Source organism: Myxocyprinus asiaticus, chromosome 30 (genome assembly GCF_019703515.2).
Source record: "Myxocyprinus asiaticus isolate MX2 ecotype Aquarium Trade chromosome 30, UBuf_Myxa_2, whole genome shotgun sequence".
Taxonomy (NCBI): domain Eukaryota; kingdom Metazoa; phylum Chordata; class Actinopteri; order Cypriniformes; family Catostomidae; genus Myxocyprinus; species Myxocyprinus asiaticus.
The window spans coordinates 9,679,697-9,704,682 of NC_059373.1; the positions used below are offsets into that span (position 1 = coordinate 9,679,697).

A 24,986-nucleotide genomic window follows, 5' to 3' on the forward strand; every position below is an offset into this window, starting at 1 on the left:
AGATAGACCCAACGTCTAAATGCGGTATTTGCTAAAGAGAGTGCAAAACAAAAAAAGAGACAAAATTCAGCTTCAATGGCTGTAGTTAAAAAAAGGCTTTTTTGTTTTTGCAGGGCTGTCACTGTAATTCTTTAAATATAATATTTAATATAATATGTGGTGTTAACTGGCTTTTCAACTTAAACAAATGTTTAATGTCTTGGTGTGTTTTACCATAGTAGTTTCATTTGAAGCATGAATGATTCTGTTTTGTGAGTCACACTTAAGAAAAAGTGTCAAATTAGTTTTTGAATGAACTAGAAACGGGTTGTTTGAGGCCAAATATTGTTACAGTTGTTGAGGGTGGAAAGGAATGTTTGGTTGTCATTCTTTAAGCCCTGACTTCATTCACACGTTTCTTGTCTGTAACCCTCCTCCATCTGTTTTCCCTCCTACCTTACCATCTGTTTGAAGGAAAGATCTTTGCCCTTAATCTGTTAAGATCAATGTACATACGTGAGGTATCTATTTAGCTGTATTGTGTTCCTAAAGGAATATTCTGGGTTCAATACAAGTCAAGGTTAATGAAAGACAGCATTTGTGGCATAATGTTAATTACCACAACAAAAATTTACTTTAACTTGCCCCCTCATTTTCTTAAAAAAAAAAAAAAAAAAAAAAAAACATTGAGGTACTTACAATGGAATTGAAATTGAATTTTTTTAACATTTAAAATACTCAATTTTTCAAAAGTATAGCCACAAGAAAATGTGTGTTAACATGATTTTAGTGTGATAAAATCACTTAACCTTTTCTGTGTAAAGTTCCACTTTTACAACTTCATTGCCGTAACCATGTAATATCAACAAACCCTAAAATGACTGTAAAAATTACAATTTAAACAACTTTACAGCTCAAAAAATACATGAGTTTTAACTGAAGAATCAATGTAAGTGCATTTATAAAATTATAAGCTTCACATTTCTTTTAAATCCTCCACAAATCATTTTTAAATCCTTCTCTGAACACTGTCTGGTTCATCTTCCAACCTACAGGCAGAAATTAAAATCAACCAAGCCAGTAGTAAGGACTGTAAAGCGATGGACCAATGAAGCAGAGCGGGATCTACAAGCCTGCTTCGATTGCACTGATTGGAGTGTTTTTGAGGCTGCATACACCAATCTGGGTGAGCTCATAGATACTGTTACATCATATATCAGTTTCTGTGAGGATATGTACATTCCTACTAGGACTTATTTAAAGTTCAACAACGACAAACCGTGGTTTACAGCAGAGCTCAGGCAGCTTCGTCAGGCCAAAGAGGATGCTTGCAAGGGTGGGGATGAAGTCTTGTACAATCAGGCCTAGAACACACTGAACAAGAAAATCAGATTGGCTAAAAGAAGATACTCTGAGAAGCTGAAAAACAAGTTTTCAGCTAACGACCCTGCATCAGTGTGGAGTGGCATGAAACAACTCACAAATTACAGGACTCCTACCCCCAACCCTGTGGTGGACCAACAACTGCCTGACAACCTGAATGTGTTCTACTGCAGATTTGAAAGGCCCAATCTCACACCCCACACCCACTCTGACCTTCACTTCACACAAATACCAACATCTCCTGCAACCCCCCTCCTCCCCCTCCTGCTACTCAACCTGCACTTAAGATCTGTGAAGATGATGTGAGCCACGTCTTTTGGAAACAAAAGACGAGGAAGGCTTCAGGCCCAGATGGCGTCTCACCAGCCTGTCTTCGATCCTGTGCTAACCAGCTGGCCCCCATCTTCACAAAGATCTTCAATAGATCACTGGAGCAGTGTGAAGTCCCATGCTGCTTCAAACGCTCAATCATTATTCCTGTCCCAAAGAAACCAAAAATCACAGGACTTAATGACTATAGACCTGTCGCCCTGACGTCTGCGGTCATGAAATCATTTGAGAGACTGGTGTTGGCCCACCTGAAGAACATCACTGGACCCTTTCTAGATCCCCTTCAATTTGCTTATTGAGCAAACAGGTCTGTGGATGATGCAGTCAACATAGGATTGCATCATATCCTGCAACATCTGGACAGACCAGGGACATAAGCAAGGATCCTTTTTGTGGACTTCAGTTCGGCTTTCAACACCATCATTCCAGCTATACTCCAGAATAAATTACACCAACTCTCTGTTCCCTTGTCTATCTGTCAGTGGATTACCAGCTTTCTGACAGACAGGCAGCAGCTTTTGAAACAGGGGAAACTCACTTCCAGCACCTGTACAATCAGCACTGGTGCCCCCCAGGGATGTGTGCTCTCCCCACTACTCTTCTCCCTCTACACCAATGACTGCATTGCCAAGTACCCCTCTGTCAAGCTCCTGAAGTTTGCGGACGACACCACTGTCATCGGCCTCATCCGAGATGATGATGATGAATCTGCATACAGAAGGGAGGTTGAACAGCTGACTGTCTGGTGCAGTCAAAACAACCTTGAGCTGAACACGCTCAAAATGGTGGAGATCATTGTGGACTTTAGGAGGAACACCCCCCCCCTCACCATTCTAAACAGCACTGTGGCAGCAGTGGAGACATTCAGGTTCCTGGGCACTACCATCTCACAGGACCTGAAGTGGGAGACACACATTGACTCCATTGTGAAAAAGGCCCAGCAGAGGTTGTACTTCCTTCGCCAGCTGAGGAAGTTCAACCTGCCACAGTTGCTGCCGATACATTTCTATTCAGCAGTAATTGAGTCTGTCCCCTGCACTTCAGTAACTGTCTGGTTTGGTTCAGCTATGAAATCAGACATCAGAAGACTACAAAGGACAGTTCGGACTGCTGAGAGGATTATTGGTTGCCCCCTGCGCCCCCTTCAAGAACTATACACTTCCAGAGTGAGGAAAAAGGCTGGAAAAATCACTCTGGACCCCACTCACCCTGCCCATTACCTTTTTGAACTGTTGCCTTCTGGCCGGCGCTTTAGAGCTCTGAGCACCTGAACAGTCAGGCACAGGAACAGTTTTTTCCCTCAGGCTATCCATCTCATGAACAGTTAAATTGCCCCATTGAGCAATAACTATGTGCAATATACAGTTTAGTCTTTTTTATATTTATCCAACCTCTTCTGCCATTTCATTCCTCTGGGGAAAAAAAATAAAATAAAAAAATGTTCACTGTACATAACAGATAACAGATTTGTATTAGATTGCACTATGTATGTGTGTGAATGTACGTATGTGTATAACTATTTTTTTATTTTTTATTATTATCTATATCTTGCTGTTTTTGTATTGTTGTATACTGGAAGCTCCTGTCACCAAGACAAATTCCTTGTATGTGTAAGCATACTTGGCAATAAAGCTGATTCTGATTCAAAGTGGCCACACTGGAACCTCGATTTTTAAAGGAAAGGAGGGAAAAGTCGAAATTAACTTTTTGTAGTATTCAACATTATGCCACAAATGCTGTCGATTGAACTTGTATGGAACCTAGAATATTCCTTTAAGTAATATACAGTAGTTGAGAAGCCTCGCCACACTAAAATATAGATGTTTACAGATATACAGTTTGTGATTTATATGTGAAAGGTTGTCTTCTGCTCTCACGTGCCTGTGAAACGCCCCGCGACGCCTTCACTAATGTGATTATCAAGAATTACGTCACTTGGTCATTAGCAGGGAACAGATGCTGGAAGTGAGCTGCTTTATAAACATGTAGCCCAAGAAGACTAGACTAAAGCGAACAGGTACAGGATGAGTTTGGAGGTGAAGATCCTTGGATCAGATGTGCTTCTGAGGACTTTCATCAGATATCAGGTATGTCTGACCTTTTTGGTTAGATTTATGGTTTTGTGAGATATTTCTGTTTGAAGAAAGGAATTTGGTTTTATTTTTTTTAGCTGTTCAGAATGTCTTTTATCAGGAAAAGAGTTTGATGCAATGGAACAACCATAAAAAACGAGCACACATTTATTTGTGTACTTTATTTATACTGGAATGTATATGGCTGAGCTGACTGATTATTGTATTAACACCTTGCCAGTTTTTATTGTATAATTGCTCCCTTAAAGGGTTAGTTCAGCCAAAAATGAAAATTCTCGCATCACTTACTCGCACTTTTGCCATCTCAGATGTGTAGGACTTTCTTTCATCTGCTGAACTCAAATGAAGATTTTAGAAGAATTTCTCAGCTCTTTTTTTCCATACAATGCAAGTGAATGGGTGCCAACATTTTTAATTTTCAAAAATAATGTAAGTCAGCATATAAATAATCCATAAGACTCCACTGGTTAAATCTATACCTTCAGAAGCGATATGATATGTGTGGATGAGAAACGGGCCAGGTGCACCAGCTATACGTACATAAGAACGTAGCCTAGTTGTGGCGTAAATGGGCACTAAATCACAATTTACGCACTACTAAATATTTGAGCGTTGCACCGTTAAACTTAGGTAGAACGTAACCCTACGTATAAACTAAATATTTATGGCAGACTAACGGCCATAAAAAAGCAGAATGATATTTTATGACATCAATGAGCTCATGTTTTGCGTGACAGGCTTCAGTCCTTTCGACATATATGATGGTGTTGGCATTTACAATCGTTTACATTTACGAGAGAGGAAAAAAAACATACTTTTAAGCAACTCTTCAGCATGAAACCGATCTAACGGTGCAGTTTTCAGGGTGCGTCGCCAAGTGTCAAAGTTCAACACATTCAAAATATATATTATATTAAAATGAATAAATGTCTATTTTTCCAGCCTGTTGTATTAGTATTTATTTATCACCCCTTATTTATTTTAGATACAGTTCCTATATATTGTTATTTACACAGGGCAAATATACTATTTATTAAATCTAATTTTATTACATATCCTATTTTAATGGGGATTTAATTTATTACAGCTGACAGTTACGTAAGCAAACAAGGTTTGAACATCAACCGTAACAAGATCAAACTGAAATTTGTGGCTTTTTAACACCTCTGCGCACAAATTTGAAGGCTGCTTATTGGATCAATTAAGGTAAACATCATATTATGCGACTAAGCATTACTTTACGGAGAGGTTACGACCTACTAGTTAAGTCTTGCCTTAAGAACAGGTGGTGCAACCAAATTAAGCACTGACTTGGTTACAAACTAACTAGTAGTTACTAAGCCTTTAGTGTGAACTTCACGTCCCAACTTGCGTGAGAACTTGTGCACAGCTGGTGCAACCCTACACAGATCACTTTTACATTCTTCTTGTGTTTCCGCTGGTTCATATTATTCATGCGTATTGCCCCATACTGGGCAGGGAGAAGCATTTCAAGCAAAAAAATGACTTATATTTATCTGTTTCTCACCCACACCAACTAAATCACTTCTGAAAATACGGATTAAAACACTGGAGACGCATGGATTACTTTTATGTGCTTTTTGGAGCTTCAACATTTTGGCACCCATTCATTTGCATTGTATGAACCTACAGAACTGATATATATATATATATATATATATATACAGGTGCATCTCAATAAATTAGAATGTCGTGGAAAAGTTCATTTATTTCAGTAATTCAACTCAAATTGTGAAACTCGTGTATTAAATAAATTCAATGCACACAGACTGAAGTAGTTTAAGTCTTTGGTTCTTTTAATTGTGATTATTTTGGCTCACATTTAACAAAAACCCACCGATTCACTATCTCAAAAAATTAGAATACATCATAAGACCAATAAAAAAAAACATTTTTAGTGAATTGTTGGCCTTCTGGAAAGTATGCTCATTTACTGTATATGTACTCAATACTTGGTAGGGGCTCCTTTTGCTTTAATTACTGCCTCAATTCGGCGTGGCATGGAGGTGATCAGTTTGTGGCACTGCTGAGGTGGTATGGAAGCCCAGGTTTCTTTGACAGTGGCCTTCAGCTCATCTGCATTTTTTGGTCACTTGTTTCTCATTTTCCTCTTGACAATACCCCATAGATTCTCTATGGGGTTCAGGTCTGGTGAGTTTGCTGGCCAGTCAAGCACACCAACACCATGGTCATTTAACCAACTTTTGGTGCTTTTGGCAGTGTGGGCAGGTGCCAAATCCTGCTGGAAAATGAAATCAGCATCTTTAAAAAGCTGGTCAGCAGAAGGAAGCATGAAGTGCTCCAAAATTTCTTGGTAAACGGGTGCAGTGACTTTGGTTTTCAAAAAACACAATGGACCAACACCAGCAGATGACATTGCACCCCAAATCATCACAGACTGTGGAAACTTAACACTGGACTTCAAGCAACTTGGGTTATGAGCTTCTCCACCCTTCCTCCAGACTCTAGGACCTTGGTTTCCAAATGAAATACAAAACTTGCTCTCATCTGAAAAGAGGACTTTGGAACACTGGGCAACAGTCCAGTTCTTCTTCTCCTTAGCCCAGGTAAGACGCCTCTGACGTTGTCTGTGGTTCAGGAGTGGCTTAACAAGAGGAATACGACAACTGTAGCCAAATTCCTTGACATGTCTGTGTGTGGTAGCTCTTGATGCCTTGACCCCAGCCTCAGTCCATTCCTTGTGAAGTTCACCCAAATTCTTGAATCGATTTGCTTGACAATCATAAGGCTGCGGTTCTCCCGGTTGGTTGTGCATCTTTTTCTTCCACACTTTTTCCTTCCATGCAACTTTCTGTTCACATGCTTGGATACAGCACTCTGTGAACAGCCAGCTTCTTTGGCAATGAATGTTTGTGGCTTAACCTCCTTGTGAAGGGTGTCAGTGATTGTCTTCTGGACAACTGTCAGATCAGCAGTCTTCCCCATGATTGTGTAGCCTAGTGAACCAAACTGAGAGACCATTTTGAAGGCTCAGGAAACCTTTGCAGGTGTTTTGAGTTGATTAGCTGATTGGCATGTCACCATATTCTAATTTTTTGAGATAGTGAATTGGTGGGTTTTTGTTAAATGTGAGCCAAAATCATCACAATTAAAAGAACCAAAGGCTTAAACTACTTCAGTCTGTGTGCATTGAATTTATTTAATACACGAGTTTCACAATTTGAGTTGAATTACTGAAATAAATGAAATTTTCCACGACATTCTAATTTATTGAGATGCACCTGTGTGTGTATGTATGTGTATATATATATATATATATATATATATATATATATAAAATCATTACTGTTCAGCAGGAGAAAGAAAGTCACACATCTGGGATGGCATGAGGGTGAGTAAATGATGAGAGAATTTAAATTTTTGGGTGAACTGTTCCTTTAAAATATTAACGTATTAGACTGAAACAAATATTTAAGTTGAATTCTTTTAGGTTTGCCTTCTGTATATTTTAAGTCTATTATAATTGAGACTTTGTATTTTGAAAACATCCATTTCTTCATCTAATGAAAAGGTTATGTCTTTTTAATAAATACAATGTATTTATTGGCATATGTCTTCTAAAAAGTGCATTGAAAACACTAAACACAGTTTATTTCAACTAATTTCTAGTGCCTAAGAATTAATATAGTTGGTAATATATCACAATAAAGTTGTATTATTTTAACTACATTAATAAACATGAACAATGAACAGTACTCACAGCATTTATGGTAATACTTTAGATTGAGGTTCTATTTGTTAACTTTAGTTAATGCATTGTTAATCATTGTTAGTTTAGCTAATGTAGTTATCTAATATACAACCTATAATGTGTTACTGCATTTATTTATCTTGGTTAATGCTAACTTCTAGTGTAGCCTAGTACATTTTTTAACATTAGAAGATGTACTATATATATATATATTGGTTAATGCATTATGACCTAACAATTTTATATTTTATTATATTTTATTAAGTTAAATATATGCTGTTAAAAATCTTGTTCATGGCTAGTTCATACCTAATGCATTTGTTAATGGCAATAAATAGAATCTTATTTTAAAGTTTTACCACATTATTTAGCATGAAACTGATTGTGTTCTGTTATTATTAATATTAATAATATTAGATAATGTAGATACATTTTTTCAATTAATTTGGGATATTTTGAATTTAAAAAAATCTGAAATACTCTTCTCTTCTGAACCAGAGAGATAATAAAACAATTTTGACTCTTGATCTTCTCAGTCTCAGTGAGCTTGAAAAAGGCTCAAGCATACTCAGTCCGGTAGCTCATTAACGCTCAGGAATAAACCCACGCTAAAGAAAGGATGGACACTGTGGTGAAGAAATCCCTGGGTGCCCCCCTCCGACAGCTGACCAGCTGCGTGACGGGTGTCAAGAACGGATTTACCAGGAAAAGTAAAACTGTGCGCAGGAAGAGCGCCCCCTGTTGCTTTGGCCAGACAGCACATGACTCCTCTTGGATCAGGGCTTATCAAGCAGAAATGCACAGGGAACGGTACGTATAGAAACCAATTTTTGCCACAGTGAAAATAAAGTTGTGCATTGGTAAGTCATAATCATGAGATGCCAAGTCATATTTATGAAATAAGTCAAAATTACGAGATAGTAGCCGACAAAATAAAAATTATGAGTTTATTTGATCGTTTATCTGTCATAATTTTGACTTTTTATTGCATAATATGACCTGTTATCTCATAATTATGACTTACCAAAGCACTTTTTTTTTACTTTGTCATAATTATGACAATCTCTTAATTTAGGCTACTATCTTATAATTATATTTTATTTCAAAATGTGTATGAATTACTATCTAAACATTGACTTTATCTCAAAATTATGACTTAGAATCTAATAATTATGAATTTTTAATGTCATAAATTTGTAAGGGATAATGTACAGTCAACCGGTTATTATTGCAAAATAACCCCAACAGGGTGATCAGGACCCTGACGTGAAGCGGATTACTGGGTTACTAACCAAATAAATGGACATAAATATTGATCTGCATTGAAATTAAGTGTGAAGAAAGCAATCGCTGAACAGCTGAATTACACCTCTGGTTTGCATCTGTTGGTGTTTATTTTGTAAATAATGACCATCTGACTGCTCATTATCCCACGTATTACTACTACTTACCAAATAAGTGGACATGAAGCATTGATTTGAGTTTATTTTATTAACTTGTAGAGATCGCACAGTGATCCGAGAAGTAGGAAAGGTGACTTGCAATACCCAGATGACCGGTCTGATATGTCTTAATCCCCTGATGTGCGATTGTTAATCAGAAATATCAGACCACTAGATGGTGTCATTGACCAATCAGAATAGAGTATTCCAGAGACCCGTGTAATAAGACTTAGCATCTCATAGTAGACTTAGCAAAGCACAATTTTTTTTCATGTGGCAAAAACTGCCTTCCATATTGTACGTGCCAAATTGTTGTATTCACATTTATGTTTCAAACACATAACTTTATCTTATTTCATGTTCAGACCAGATGCGTTATTGCGCTAAAAAAGCCAGATGCAGTCTCGAGACTCACTTTTAAAAATGTACGCTCTTTTTAACTCGACACGACATAAACAAACATGGCACTCCAGTGCGAGACACTGAGGGGAAAAAAAAGTGAGACACAGCGCAATGGTCAAAGATGTATGTCTTAGGGGCCTGGGTAGCTCAGCAAGTAAAGACACTGACTACCACACCTGGAGTCGCAAGTTCAAATCCATCATGCTGAGTGACTCCAGTCAGGCTTCCTAAGCAAGCATTTGGCCCGGTTGCTAGGCTGGGTAGAGTCACACTGGGTTAACCTCCTCGTGGTCACTATAATGTGGTTCTCGCTCTCACTCATGGTGAGTTGTGCGTGGATGCTGCAGAGAATAGCATGAAGCCTCCACACATGCTAGGTCTCTGCAGTAACACGCTCAACAAGCCACGTGATAAAATGCGCGGATTGACGTTCTCAGACTAGGAGGCAACTGAGATTCGTCCTCCGCCACCAAGATTGAGGCGAATCACTACGCCACCATGAGGACCTAGAGCGCATTGGGAACTGGGCATGCCAAATTGGGGAGAAAAGGGGAGAAAAAAATGTCTGTCTTATGCATGTTTAGGAAAACAATAGAAAAACAGCGCAGACGGATGCAAAAAAACTAAGTTCAATCTGAGGCTGTCAGTCTCAAATATTCTGTATAACATCCTCTATGAGCTTCTCTTAAGTAATGCATATAATTTCTCCATGGCCAATTGCTGATCTTTGTTGTTTCATGTATGATGTTTCTAATTGTTGGATCTTCTGTTTGAACAGACAATTGAGACAGGTGAAGTTTGCACAGAAGAATGCAGAAAAGGCAGCACTGAGAGTACACTACAGAAGTCCACACCGCTACACAAAGGTGAGTTTGTAATGTTTCGTCTTGCCATTAATTTTGTGAAAGCACAGAGCATGGTGGCCAAACTTTTTTTTTCTTTGTATTTTTTCAGAAACCTGTTCAGAGGACACACTTGAAAAACAAGACTGCCACCAAAAATGACGACTCTTTTTTTGATACCTTCCAAGGGCTGAGTCTCCGCATTAGTGGAGCCCAGTCTTCCATGCCAACACCACCAAGCGCAGACCAATGTAAGGTCATGTGATGACAGACAATAAAAGTGTTTGTACAGTAGTTTAAAAAAATACATTTGTACATTCGCAATACAATAGCACTTTAAGTGCTGGTAATCAGTTGAACCAGCTTTTGACAGCTAAATACATTTCATTATTTTGTACAATTTTATTATGTCATCATGTAGGACTTGGAATTATTCTTCTATGTATTTTGAATGTTCTTTACCCGTCCGCAAGCTACACAGTAATAAATGTGCATGTGTTTTTCAAAAGAAATAGAGATTTCTCTCTATAGTCATTTTTAGTCGAGACGATCACCATGGGGATTGGCCAAAAACATTATTCAAAGTTAAAAGTCAAATTGTTGTTCATCCATGTGAACACACAGGAATTAAAATTTTGTTTTTTCCAACTGACCCTGGTGCTTTATTTGCTTAAAACTATTTAATTTGTTTGTGCGGACAGACAGCTTGACATTTTCTCAGTTTACACAGTGTGCACAGGACATTGTGGGATTTGATGCACACATGACACAGTATATACATAAGGCATTTTGAGGCTTTCAGCACATGGCAGTATCACAGTATACATTGGACATTATGGGACTTCTGAAAGCATGAAGAGAACACTCCGAACACAAACTGCATATTAAGGAACAGTGTAAAGTGTTGGGATTAAAACGACTTGAGTAAACTAATGCTTAAACCAAACAAATTTGTGGGCCATCTTATTGAGATTAATTTGATGATATGGTTTATTAGATATTATTAATCTTAAGGAGCTGTTAATGTAGTTGAAGTAATAAAGGCCCTTCCCATGTACAATGAATGACCACACATAGCAAGTAGGCCACACTTTTTATTATTTTTATCGTCCTCCTTGCACTCAGCAAAGTAAAGCGTCTCCCTTATGCTCGGACACAGGAACACAAAACAAGTACAGAATTGACATTTGTCGAAACAAGACACCATATGTAGGAGACCCTGAATTTATTTGACTAGACCGATGCCCTGATGTGAGCAATGATTGGGCACCAGACTGTAGGCTTATTGTGCAAAATGTAAACTTACCATTTAATCTTTTAAACTGAATATGTATTAAATGTTATAATACCATTTAATGTTATTAATAGGGTAGCTGAAAAATAACTTGGACTTTTAGTCAACATGAAGATACGTATTTAAGGTGCGGTCACTATTTTTTAGAGTCAACAAGAAACAACGTTCGCAACACATTTGACCTCTGTAGTCTTATTTCCAAGTGAAATAGGATATTAAACCAGAAAAAGTATAGAATGGGAATTGATTTTATCAGGAATTGATTGGATTGTGAAAAGTGACGCATACCAGAATGGATCCAGTTGGTTGGAGGGGAGGGGTTTTAAAAATGAAGAGGAACTTGTGATATCAGCTAAAAAGAAAAGTCATTTCAGAGGCAGAGGAACTTCATGCATTTTAATGAAAGATTGCAAAGCCCAACATTTTATTTCTTAGAAACAATTGCACAAATGATATAGGATACATTTTTTAAGTCAAACTTCGATGTTTGCTTGACAGAGCCAGGTCTGAAAGTTAAAAAAAAAAAAAGCTTTAAAACAAAAAGAGAGAGAGAAACCAAAGTCTTTCTAGCAAGTCCGCTGTCAGCCATCTTTGACACGCTCTCGGGCGGCTATTTCCAGTCATGCCAGTGCAGCTCCTATCTACTTGAATGGAAAAAGACCAAAATCTCAAAAACGGTTGGTAAAGATTACGATAAAAGAACATATTTCAAATCAGCTATAAAATCTGACAATACTAGCATCATAAATTGTGATTCTTAACCCCTCATGTTACATTAAAAAACAAAATTTTCGGGGGCCTGGGTAGCTCAGCGAGTAAAGACGCTGACTCCTGGAGTCACAATTTCGAATCCAGCGCATGCTAAGTGACTCCAGCCAGGTCTCCTAAGCAACCAAATTGGCCCGGTTGCTAGGGAGGGTAGAGTCACATGGGGTAACCTCCTTGGTTCTCGCTCTCAATGGGGCGGGTGGTAAGTTGTGCGTGGATCACGGAGAGTAGCATGAGCCTCCACATGTTGTGAGTCTCCGCGGTGTCATGCACAACGAGCCACGTGATAAGATGTGCGGATTGACTGTCTCAGAAGGGGAGGCAACTGAGACTTACCCTCCACCACACGGACTGAGGTCAGTAACCGCACCACCACAAGGACCTACTAAGTAGTGGGAATTGGGCATTCCAAAATTGGGGAGAAAAGGGGATAACATTTTTTTTTTTTTATAATAAATTGGGCTTAAGTCAGAAAAGTTTGAAGGTTTGTGCCGAGTTTGTTGAATCATGTAAATCCTCCTAAACATTTCAAGTCATTTAATAATTTTAGAAAAAACCTAATAAGCTTAGTGTAGGTTTTGTAATCTATAAATACAGCATATATTTTTAAAGCAGTGTGCTACATCAGTCTGGGAGAGAGAACTAAGACTGACAATGCCCTCGGTGACACGCACGCACCGTGCTCAGCTAAATACATCCGTGAACCTCCAGTGCATTCCGCGTCCTCTGGCACAGGTTGACCCCGCCTGTTTCCTTCCCAGCTGGGCCGCTCAGGTGTGACGCTCTATCCCTTACCTGTTCATACAGACAGCTTGTTAACAGACAACACGCAGGTGTCAGCAGAGAGGGGGATAAAGACACCGCCTGCTATCAAGAAGCCGATTATACTAAAACCTCTGCGGGTTTCATTGCGGTCTTTGTGTCATAACGGACGCGTAATTTGGCCATGCTCTTATAACACGACAAACCGCGCGCTCATTCTGGGGAGATTTTGTCAACGTATAAGATGTTGGATACATGAAAATTGGATACGGGGAAATAATATTGACAATAAATGTACTTGTTCCCAGAGGAACTTTCCTAGGGCGGATGAAGTGCGCAGTGAGGAAAGTCCGGATTCACCTGTGCTTTTGGTTATAGGAGTTTTAGGATCGCAAGAGTCTGGCATTGTGGTTTTGTTAACTGGTAAACTTACATTTATTTGACATGTTATGTCTTTTTAAGCAATATATTCTTTCGTCTCAAGATTACATAATATTTTGGAGAAAAAGCTTTAAAACCAAACTTCAAGTGAGTCAAATGTGTATTATAAATATTTCATGGAAAATTAACACACAAATTGAGTCCAAAGAAGTATGAACAGAACACATATTTGCTAGTTTATTTTGATTATTATTTTTATTTTATTTTTTCCAGTTTATCCTATTTGAAAAGCTCAATTTGAGGTTTTGTTTTGTGGTGTATACACTTTGCTTTCCATTTGGAAAACATCAGGACCTTCACTGTCAGATTAGGAAATTATGATGCTGCAATTTATTTTGTGAGATTTTGGTCAATACATTCCATTTGTCACTCTGAAAACGCATTGACATCAGACTTTGAATTATGGATGGAGATGGACACCTTGGTGATGCCAGACCCACTGCTTCAAATGGCGATTCTAAACTCAGCACTAAGAGTGGCTTCTCCCTTCCTAGCTGGTGTTCCTCTTCAAGGACCTTTATGCGAGGGGAGCGAGTGGGAGAGGAGGTAAGCAGAAGACTGCGGTCCATTGTGAATCACCACCAGGAACGAACAGACTCGGGGGGCAATCCCAGCTCAAAATCCTTTGAGGTTACAGAAGGGTCGGATGGCACGTCTGCAACCACCACTGTGAGCAAATCGCCTGGACATAGTCCACCTCGCATGGACAAAGCCATGCACGAGTCAACGGGGCCTACGAGTGTCCCCCTGCCATATGAATCAGAGGAAGGGGACTTCACTGACCAATCCACATATATCCAGAGACAATTCAGCGCCATGCTGCAGCCAGGTGTGAACAAGTTCTCCTTGCGAATGTTTGGTAGTGCAAAGGGTGTAGCAGCCGAGCAGGAGCGGGTAAAGTCATTTGGGGCGTGGATTATACATCCATACAGTGACTTCAGGTGAGTGACGCAGGGGAAAGGGAAAATGTGACTAGGCAAAAACAAGGGATGGTGTTTACAGAGGTGGGAATTGAGCTCCTGTTGTGTTCATTGAATCTCCTGTTTGCAGATGTATTAACCATTTTTTCTATCACTATTGCTTATACTTCGGGTTGGGACATGAATAAACCCCTAACCCTAAGTATACTAAAGGTTTGGTGCTCAAATCATGTGGCTTGTTGAGGGCAGGTGTGCTGTTACTTTTCTAAGTAATCCAACTTATGATTTTATCACTTTGTGGATGATAAAATCGGTGAAAAATATAATAGACTTGCATTGAAGGAGGGATCTGAGCCATATCTAGGGACCAGAATGTCAAAAAGACTTAGGGGTGGGCTCTTTTGACTTGGGCAACCATCTAGAACATCCTAGCATCCACTTAGCAACCATCCAGAACACTCTAGCAACCACATACATGCTTAATCACACTGTCAACACACAGAAACCCACTCAACTTAGTAATTGACCCTTCGCTAAACCCTGCTTTAAAAGCGTTTCTGACCAATCCCGTCTTAGCAACTGTTGCCCCGCCGCTATTTCTCTGACAAGCCTTTGCCTTTTTATAATGAGAGCCTATGGGAGTAATGTGTGTTTGGGTAGTTTTAAGCGGGATTTTATCAAAATGATTCAAAAAATTTAAAACACGTTGTTGCCGGGACACTTGTAATAGTGACACAAGGTACCTTGAGAGGATACACGTGATGTTTTTTCTTTCTTTAAAAAAAAAAAATATCTTTAAATAAATATTGAGAAGAGCTTGCTATGGATTAAAGTGTGTCATTTCTCATTCCCAAATGAATATGTATAACGTCAGCGAAGACACCTGCACTTTAAAGCTAACAACTTAACATTAATTCATTTACGTATTGATTCAGGTCTTAGTACAGGTGAAAGTAAATAAAGAGTTCACAGCATCAAAATGAGTGTGTTATGAGATGTTATAAGCAGATTTTTTCACTTACACTGTTATGAAGTTTGTACTCGCTATCAAATGATGCTTTTCTCTTTTCATGTGACTGTGATGATCGTTTGCCTCAATTCTGATTCACAGTCTGCACAGTTTTCAATCAAATTACTGTGTAAATGAACAATTTATTTTACAAAAAACGTCAGATAAATATGTTTTACAATGTCACTCTTCATTCCAGCCCGCGTAATAATATTATCCATTCCATTTATGAGAATATTTTGCCAAAAACCACGCCGTTCACGCCAATCTCCCATTCATTCCTGTGGCAGAGCTTGTCAGAGCGAGCGACTGTAACCAAGGGGGTGGAGGTTAGTGAAGGGTCAATTGTAAAGCAATGCTCTAGCAACCATTCACTCACTATCATTGTGGTAATGACTCTTTCACAGGCAAGCACCGCTTATGCTTCCCATAAAAAATGTGAAAATCAATGTCAGGTAACTTTAAAATGTGGTAACTTTCAAGTCAAAACATTATTTTTACATCACTGAATAAATAAATTACACCAACGGAAATAAAGGAATCTTCAGGTTAAACTTAGTTTAGTTCAATCGACAGCATTTGTGGCATAAGGTTGATTACTGCAATAAGTAATTTCGACTCGTTCCTCGTTTTATTTAAAAGGCAAAAATCGTGGTTACAGTAAGGCACTGAGTCCCAAAACGTTATAATACACAGTGCTTCTAAAGTAAAACCAAAATAAGGAAATATTATACGTGTTAACAGGATTTTAGTGTGATAAAATCTGTTACTAATCTGATCTGTGTAAAGTTATTTTCAACAATACATCTTTATTGTCATGGCAACGTAAAGCCATGTAACTCTGTAATCTGGTAAATGCTGTAATGCTGGTAAATCCCTGATTTTATTACACTAAAATCATGTTAACACGTATAACAATTACATCTTGTGGCTATACTTTTGAAACACTGTGTATTTAAATGTTTATGGACTAGCCCCATTCACTTTCATTGTAAGTGCCTTACTGTAACCTCAACTCTTGCTTTTGTTATGTCGAGTGATGTAGAGTATTTTTTTTTTTTTTTAAGGAAATCAACATTATGCCACAAATGCTGTAGATTAAGCTTAACTTGTATTGAACCTAGAACATTCCTTTTAAGCTCTGATCAGTTAGAAATGGCTCCTATTGAAAACAACTTAATGTATCCAATTTTTACAGTAATTATATAATAATGTCAACAAACACTTAAGCCACAAATCAGGTCTTTAAAACAAACCTTTCAATCAACACTGATCAGTACAATGCTATACAGGGCATCCCATTACAACGCTTTCTTTACAGAGTTAACATCAGCCAGAGAGGGTATCAGAGATACTGTAGATAGATGGGCTGGTGGGACCCAGCGTGTCAGGTGGATGTTCTTTGTTTGAAATAAGTGCACAGAGAAAGCAGCAAGATGTGAAGGGATAAACGGATTGTGTTTTCAGCAATACACGACCAATCAGCACAAAAAAATTAGGATCCATTTTATAATTATCTATATTGACTTACAATATATAAATGTATAAAAAAAAAAAAAAATCTTGAGGTTCTCCACTATTGGTTGGGGACATGGCACTTATGACCTCACAAAACCTACACTTATGGCTGTGATTCTGCTTTTTTTATTTGATTTTTTTATGTATTTACATGTAAACATAAGATGCTTTTATCCTAACCTTGGCATTGCTACCACCATGGTCTAACAGTTGAGCTACAGAATTTTAGATGTGAGAACATTGTTATGATAAATTCTGTTTATAACAATGCACAGCAGTCCAGAGAAGCTTTAGAATTGGCTGACACCGATTATACAACCTCCAATCTGTTCAATATTGCTTTTCTTTCTTAGCATGAGAATATAACAAATAATTAACTACAAAGCTATAGAGAAGGCTATATGCAAGTACAAGGTCAGAGGATACCAAAAGCCACAAGATGAATGACACTGCTTTAGAAAATATGATCACAGGTGGAAACTTCAAAACACAGAGGGCATGTACGGCAGCATGCACACAAGACTGCATATCCAGTTTAGATAGTCACATACAGAACATTCACAACTCTCTGTTACCACTTCAGTAATTGCTTTCTCAATCATCATGGAATGGCATGGCAAGTAATGCTGCAGCCTGACGTAATTGACCTCTTTGGTTAAGGTCACAATACTTATTTTAATAGCGACTCTTGTACCTAACCAATTAAATCAAACTTTATCTTAATATTAATGGTTTATTTACAATAAGATAGATAGATGACCAGGTGTGCTTTACAGGGTCACATATCAAGAACTTTTTATTTATTCCGACACGTCTAGGGCAGGATTAATTTGTTTCCACAAAATTCACAGAACAACGCCATAAAACGCCGCCTCTTTAAGTTACAGGGGAGACCTACTAGAGCAACCTGGGATTAAATGTGTTCCTCAAGGACAAAATGGTGATAGCTCACAGATCATCCATTGCATGTAACGGTAGCCAGCTGGTAGGTAGCTGAGCAGTGTGTAAACCTCACTCCCCTGGCCTCAAGAGGCGCACTAGTGACCTACGCTGGGGACTGTAGACTTTAGCCTCCTCGTTAGCGCACCCGCCTCCCATGTCGGAGACGCCGGTTCGAATCCCTTTCAGAGTAAGTTGAGCAGGACTGGTTACAGTGGTGCCGTGTCCCGGATGGGAGTGAGATTTAGGGAGGTGAGTGTAACGGTTGCCAGCTAATAGGTAGCTGTGCAGTTTGTACACCTCACTCCCCTAGCCTCAAGAGGCACACTAGCGACTTGCATTAGGAGCTGTAGCCTTTAGTCTCCTCGTTAGTGCGCCCGCCTCCCTTGCTGGAGACGCCGGTTCGTATCCCGTTCTGAGCGGGTTGAGTAGGACCAGTTACATTCAGAACCTGGCCGGTTGAACCTTGTGGTTAGCAGTAGAGCTCTATAAACCACTAAGCTACAATTTATGTTTTTAGTTCATGTCTATTAGCTTTGAGGCCATCAATAGTGTACTCATAAAGGCGAAAACATTAATACACTAAAAATATTAATGACTCATCTTGCACTTATTGGTATTTACAAATCTATATCCAATAAAGGAACTCTCTAGAATGAGAATTTCCCTCCTCTTATTGCCACATGCCACCAACTAGCATTAGCAAGTAGCACATTTTTATATGTCAAAACTTACTGTTTTAACAGGAAATACATCAACATATGAAAGAAAACTGCTTGTCAAGTGAACTAATTTCAATAATTTTAGCAACTGTATATGTTCTGGAGTTTAAAAGTAACATTTGCTAGTAAACGGTGTCAAAGTTCTTGCAAAAGAGCTACGTTATTTTGCATTTGGATTACATAGTTGCAATTACAGATTTGAATGTACCTACTCCAGAATCTACCCTTTGATTCTTATATCGTGCATTGTCACAAACAGGTTCTATTGGGACTTCGTTATGCTTTGCTTGATGATGGGCAACCTTGTCATTCTACCATGGGGAATCACCTTCTTTGAAGATCAGAACACACTGCCGTGGATCTCCTTCAATGTGGCCTCCGACACACTCTTCCTGGCCGACCTCATCATCAACTTCCGTACCGGCATTACGGAGGGCGACAACTCCCAGATCATCCTGGACCCGAAAGTGATCCGTCGGCATTACCTGCGAGGCTGGTTTCTGGTAGACTTCATCTCCTCCATCCCAGTGGACTACATCTTCCTGATTGTGGATATAGAGGCCCGGCTAGAGTCAGCGGAGGTGTACCGCACCGCTAGGGCATTGCGCATCGTCCGCTTCACCAAGATCCTCAGTCTGCTCAGATTATTGCGTTTGTCCAGACTTATACGGTACATTCATCAGTGGGAAGAGGTGAGCAAAGGAAGGGACAGAGAAGAGGAAGAGATAAGAATAGAGATCGAGACTAGTGATCTGTTCCAAACGCTAGTGAACTATCTACTTAGTAATGTAAGACATCATAGCACACTACCGAAGCGAAGGCTGTTCTGCAAGATAGGTAACATAATTATGCTGTCCCCCAAAATACATTATTTTAGGCAAAATCTAAGGCAGCAGAGAGGACAATCCCAGAAGGCACTGTGATTATCTTAGTGAAAACAATCCATCCAAGATTGTGGACGAGGCGAGAGAAATACAAATAGTTCAGTGTAATTAAAAATGGATCATGTTACTCAACATTTGTGTGTTCTAGATATTTTTATGAAATGAAGAGAATCTTTGGAGCATCGTATATCTGTTGGAATCAATTGTGAGTCGAGTCTCCGATGCTATACATGAGGAGGACTATTTGAATGACACAAAGAGTTCCTGCCTATGTACAGCAGTCCTAATAAGTCATTTATGAGGTTCCATGATGGATAGAATGCTGCCTCAGAAGGCAGCTGTCTATGTTAGCAGTAGGCAGCAAGGCAGCTCACTAGGTTTTGGAACAGAGCTAAGGATAGTACGGAAGGAAAGGGAGCCTGAGATATAAGTTATAAGTTAAAGAGGTAAAGGATGTATTCCGTAAGCAGCACAAGGGTGTCTAGCACTCTTCCTATCGAGCTATGACAGTTGACAGTTCAAAATATATAATATTTTCTCCATATAATCTCCATAATATGCCTTACAGAGCTGATCTACAGCATGGCATTTAGCAAATTTGATGCTATTTTTCATCATTTTGGGGAAGAATGACCTGTACAGGAGAGAAACGCATAATATATTGCATAACGGGAGTAAGAAAAAGTTCTAGTTCTGACTGTAAAGCTGTCAACAATTTTTACAGATATTCCATATGACCTATGATCTAGCAAGTGCAGTGGTTCGCATAGTGAATCTGATTGGAATGATGCTGCTGCTGTGTCACTGGGATGGCTGCATGCAGTTCATGGTACCCATGCTGCAAGACTTCCCAGCAAACTCCTGGGTCTCCAAAAACAACATAGTGGTAAGTAGGATGGAATATGTTTGGGTAGGTTGGGAAGATGTACTTGTATACATAAAGGCCTAATCCTTTAAAGGTGCACTCAGTAATTTTTTTAATTTGTCGTCTTACAGTACACTTAAACATAGGGGCGTGGATGCAGCATCATTGTAGAAATCGCTATTCACAGTCAGCCATGATTAATTTAATCCATGAGTGAAAGGGTCCAATAACAGTGTGGTTTCTGAGATTAAGCAACTGGTCATGTGATTGAAACATGGCAGCGCTATGAGGGAACCCTCTCCATGTAGATTAAAACAGCTTTTATAAGGTTACTGATATGACTGGAGTCTTCATCTTATGTGAGTGGTCGTGATTTTATACATGTTTCAAAATTACAATTAATTTCTTTTGAAGTAAAACTTTTTAAACTAGGAAAAAATTGTAGTGCACCTTTAAAGTTTTGGTTTAAATTGGCGACTTCTTGATCCTTGTCTGTCAGAATGCCACCTGGGATGTCCAGTACTCTTATGCCCTATTTATGTCCATGAGTCATATGCTGTGTATTGGGTACGGAGCTCAGGCACCAGAGGGAACAACTGATGTCTGGCTGACTATGATTAGCATGATCATTGGCGCCACCTGCTACGCCATGTTTTTAGGCAATGCCACCAACCTGGTCCAGTCATTGGATGCCTCCCATCGTCAGTACCAAGAGAAGGTACTAATTGCTCACAAATACTTTATAGGCATTTTTGAGATAGTGTTTTGGTTTGTAATAAGTCCCTCTGTTTGATCATTGGTTTGTTACAGTATAAGCAAGTGGAACAGTACATGTCCTTTCACAAGCTGCCTGCTGACATGAGACAGAGGATCCATGATTACTATGAGCATCGCTTCCAGGGCAAGATGTTTGATGAGGAAAACATCCTTGGAGAACTCAGTGACCCACTCAAAGAGGTTCTTTTACCATTTCTCTTATACTCTCATTGTTTTTGGTTCAAAAGCTCACACTCTTTTCAGTTAATAGGGATAGTTCACCCAAAAATAAAAATTCTGTCTTCATTCATCACTCCGATGTCGTTCCAAACCTGCATGACTTTCTTTCCTCCGTGGAACACAAAAGGAGATGTTTGGCAGGATGTTAGCCTCGGTCACCTTTCACTTTCATTGCATCTTTTTTCCATTCAGTTAAAGTTGTCAGTATTCCTCTGAAATTCTGTATTTGATCAACTTTATCTCTCATCACAAACTTTTGCTATAATTTCTCACATATAGTCCCTTTTACATTTGACAATTCCTCATCCATGTACTCCTAAATCTTCTATCAACAAACCTTTAAACTAAACTGCTTATTTCCTCAACAGGATGCATTAGTAGATGGGGTAATGTTAATCCTAATCCATCTTGTATTCTGTGTTTGACCTGCAGGAGATAGTGAACTACAACTGCCGTGGGCTGGTGGCTAACATGCCACTCTTTGGGAATGCTGATCCTCACTTCGTCACAGTGCTCCTCACAAAATTACGGTTCGAGGTCTTTCAGCCGGGTGATATTATCATCCGCGAAGGGACGCTGGGTCGCAAAATGTACTTCATCCAACATGGCTGTGTCAGTGTGATCACTCACGACAATAAGGAAAAGAAACTTAATGATGGCAGCTACTTTGGGGGTAAGTTTGATATGTCACTATGATTTTGCAAATATAATTCCTGGACCAACAACGTTTGATGGTCCTGGAACAACATTCTAATCTGGAAACATAGTCCTAACCTAACCTTTACCCTAACCGTAAACTACACCTAAATTATAGGTTGGTCAACAGTATTGGGGAGTAGTTAACAACAAAAAGTAGCTATGCTACCACCTTAACTAAATTTTTCAGAAGTGTGAATGTAGCTAGGCTTTTTTCATAAAAAACATAGCTTTTTATTGAAGCTTTTACGCACTACATGGATTTAATGAAAATAGGGTTTTGTTGTGTGGAAGGAATTTGGTTGTAAGAAAAAAAAAATCAAGTGAATGTCAAATCTGTTCCTCTTCCTTTTTTCAGAAATATGTCTACTTACCCGTGGACGTCGTACAGCCAGCGTCAGGGCAGATACCTACAGCAGACTTTATTCACTCAGTGTGGACAACTTTAATGAGGTTTTGGAAGAGAACCCATTAATGAGAAGAGCATTTGAGAGCGTAGTTGCGGACCGCCTGGACAGGGAGGGAAAATGCATTGTGTCTTCACACAAAACCATGGATGATGATGGGGACTGACAAATTCTTTGCGTGATCTGTTCTGCTCACCTTGGTGAACCTTGACTTACCAGAGACCAACTGATAGAAGATAAAAATGAATGTAGAAAAAGTGGAGGAAAGTGTTACAGTGTCCCCACATAAGCACGATCTTGCTAAATTAACTGACTTTAATGACAATGTACATTTGCAGTATGATTTGATTTATCTAATCAAATATGTTTTCTGTTCTTCCTGTAACAATGCAATGTATAAGAATATAAAAATAAGCAATACCGGTCCTATACTTCTAATAATATTTAGCTGTCTATTGAGAGAACAGATCTATAATTCACTTTATAGTGAATCATCAAAATCATCAGTTTTTATGGTTTGTTAGTTACCAGGGACTTTGTTCAACATGGTGGACAAAGCAAAATGCGTTCAGCAATATATATTACAATACAATTAAATGAGCGTAATACAACATAATAAACATAGACATAAAACTTGGTTCACAAAGAAAATGTTTACAAATAAACCTACTGTTTTAACTGTTACTGTTAATCATAGTAGCAAAAGATGTCTGCTAACTCCAAGTCTTTACTGAGCTAGGACAGCCTGTCCAATGTCCTCTTCACTTTGAATAGGTATTAAACAATGTGAGTCATATAATCACTGATTAAACTAATTGCATTCTGCCCTGACACAGGATAATCAGTCATGAAGAAACTAAACCTTTAGGAAGAAGATGTTTTCAATTGTTAAAAAGCATTTCATAGGGTAGCTCAGTGGTAAAATATGCTGGCTACCTACCCTGGAGTTCGCTAGCTCGCTAGTTCGAATCCCAGGGTGTGCTGAGTGACTCCAGCCAGGTCTCCTAAGCAACCAAATTGGCCCAGTTGCTAGGGAGGGTAGAGTCATATGGGGTAAACTCCTCGTGGTCGCTATAATGTGGTTCATTTTCGGTGGGGCGCATGGTGAGTTGAGAGTGGATGCCATGGTGGATGGTGTGCAGCCTCCACACGCACTATATCTCCATTGGCAACATGCTCAACAAGCCACGTGATAAGATGCGCAGGTTGACGGTCTCAGACGCGGAGGCAACTGGGATTCGTCCTCCGCCACCCAGACTGAGGTGAATCACTACGTGACCACGAGGACTTAAAAGCACATTGGGAATTGGGCATTCCAAATAAAAAATAAAAAAAAGCATTTCATAAATTAAGTTTTTAATTATATTTTGTTAGTAACATTTCTATGAGTGATTGGAAATGTAAACCCCACACAATCTGATATTACCGAGATGCATATTGAGTATTGTTGATAAAATATTGAAAGTATAAGAACATCTAAGAACAGTGTGATTTGAAAGTTTATTTCCTTCATGTGTTTATACTTATGTACTGTAATGTAAGGTTTCTAAATATAAATGCTAATATGAACTGTTCTAGTCAAATATTACTATATTATTAAAGTGCTGTTGGAGTTGTTTTCAGCAGCACTTTAAGCTAAAACCTTACATGTTTGGAAACTAGGCTACACATGGTATCTGTAAGTGTCTGTCCTGACAGTAAGATGCTGTGATGATTGCTACCACTAGGTTGCAATAAAAAGTCTTACTTGAATGCATACAGATACGGTGCTTACTAGAATACAACCTTAACTACTACATTGTCGCATAGCGTTTAGTAGAGTATTCAGTTAACATGCATGATGCTTTATGGTTCATGTCATCCAGTAACACAAGAAAGCACTGCTTTATTATTTTAGGAGAATTACAGTTTCTGTCAATTAATTTTGTTCTACAAAATAAAATACAATTTCATACTAAATAAATTGGCTTTGTGCCTTTATTCGGGACTGAAATGATACATCAGAAAACTTAAAAAGTAAGACATAAGCTTATATGAATGTCACAGGGAAATCTGCAAACAAATTATGCTAGATCTTTTCTCAGAACTAACTACATTTTTTCTGAGGTATTTTAGCTAATATTAGTATGTATAAAGTCAGTTCCCCTCAAGTTCACATTTTAATATACCTATTATTTTATAATCTTACAACTTTCTTTTAAAATGTGTTCTCTGATAGTACACATAAATCACCCAGACATCTATTTGATGTTGATGTTTTCATCTGGAAGACGTATATTTTAGATAATTTGCCCATTTGCGATACTTAGGGCTGTATTAACAGCAGACAGAGGCCCAGCAAAACGTTAAGCCCCGGGGCCCCGGTCAATAAGACATTTAGAATATGTCTTTGAGATGTTTATAATTTAGAATGTGTGTAAATCTGCTCTTATTAAGATGTTTATCAGATGTTAATTAGAATGCGATGCTTTCCAGATGAAACTCTTTTAAACAGACATCTCGAAGATGCACGTGTGTCTCCTGGGTTGCTTGAAAAGTGTCTCTGTCCTGTAATTCTTTAA

General features: G+C 38.7%; 1 protein-coding gene across 2 annotated transcripts; it reads left to right on the plus strand.

The window, feature by feature from the left end:
- Positions 1-13,125: 13,125 nt before the first annotated feature.
- On the plus strand, positions 13,126-24,333 carry LOC127421459 (potassium/sodium hyperpolarization-activated cyclic nucleotide-gated channel 2-like). Of its 2 annotated transcripts, XM_051664518.1 has the most exons (8): positions 13,127-13,451; positions 13,964-14,410; positions 18,837-19,269; positions 20,186-20,347; positions 20,826-21,044; positions 21,137-21,283; positions 21,755-21,995; positions 22,377-24,333. In XM_051664518.1, exons 2-8 carry the CDS (start codon positions 13,989-13,991, stop codon positions 22,589-22,591), a joined length of 1,839 nt encoding a protein of 612 aa, XP_051520478.1. In that variant the 5' UTR covers positions 13,127-13,451; positions 13,964-13,988; the 3' UTR covers positions 22,592-24,333. The 2 variants fall into 2 exon arrangements, with proteins under 2 accessions (XP_051520477.1, XP_051520478.1); XM_051664517.1 differs by having other exon boundaries at positions 13,126-14,410.
- The last annotated feature ends 653 nt before the right edge of the window (positions 24,334-24,986 follow it).

Coding starts and splice junctions, on each gene's coding strand:
- LOC127421459 (XM_051664517.1), top strand. CDS start 13,872: ATGGATGGAGATGGACACCTTGGTGATGCCAGACCCACTGCTTCAAAT. Junction 21,045..21,136: donor ATCGTCAGTACCAAGAGAAG/GTACTAATTGCT, acceptor GGTTTGTTACAG/TATAAGCAAGTGGAACAGTA. Junction 21,284..21,754: donor TCAGTGACCCACTCAAAGAG/GTTCTTTTACCA, acceptor TTTGACCTGCAG/GAGATAGTGAACTACAACTG.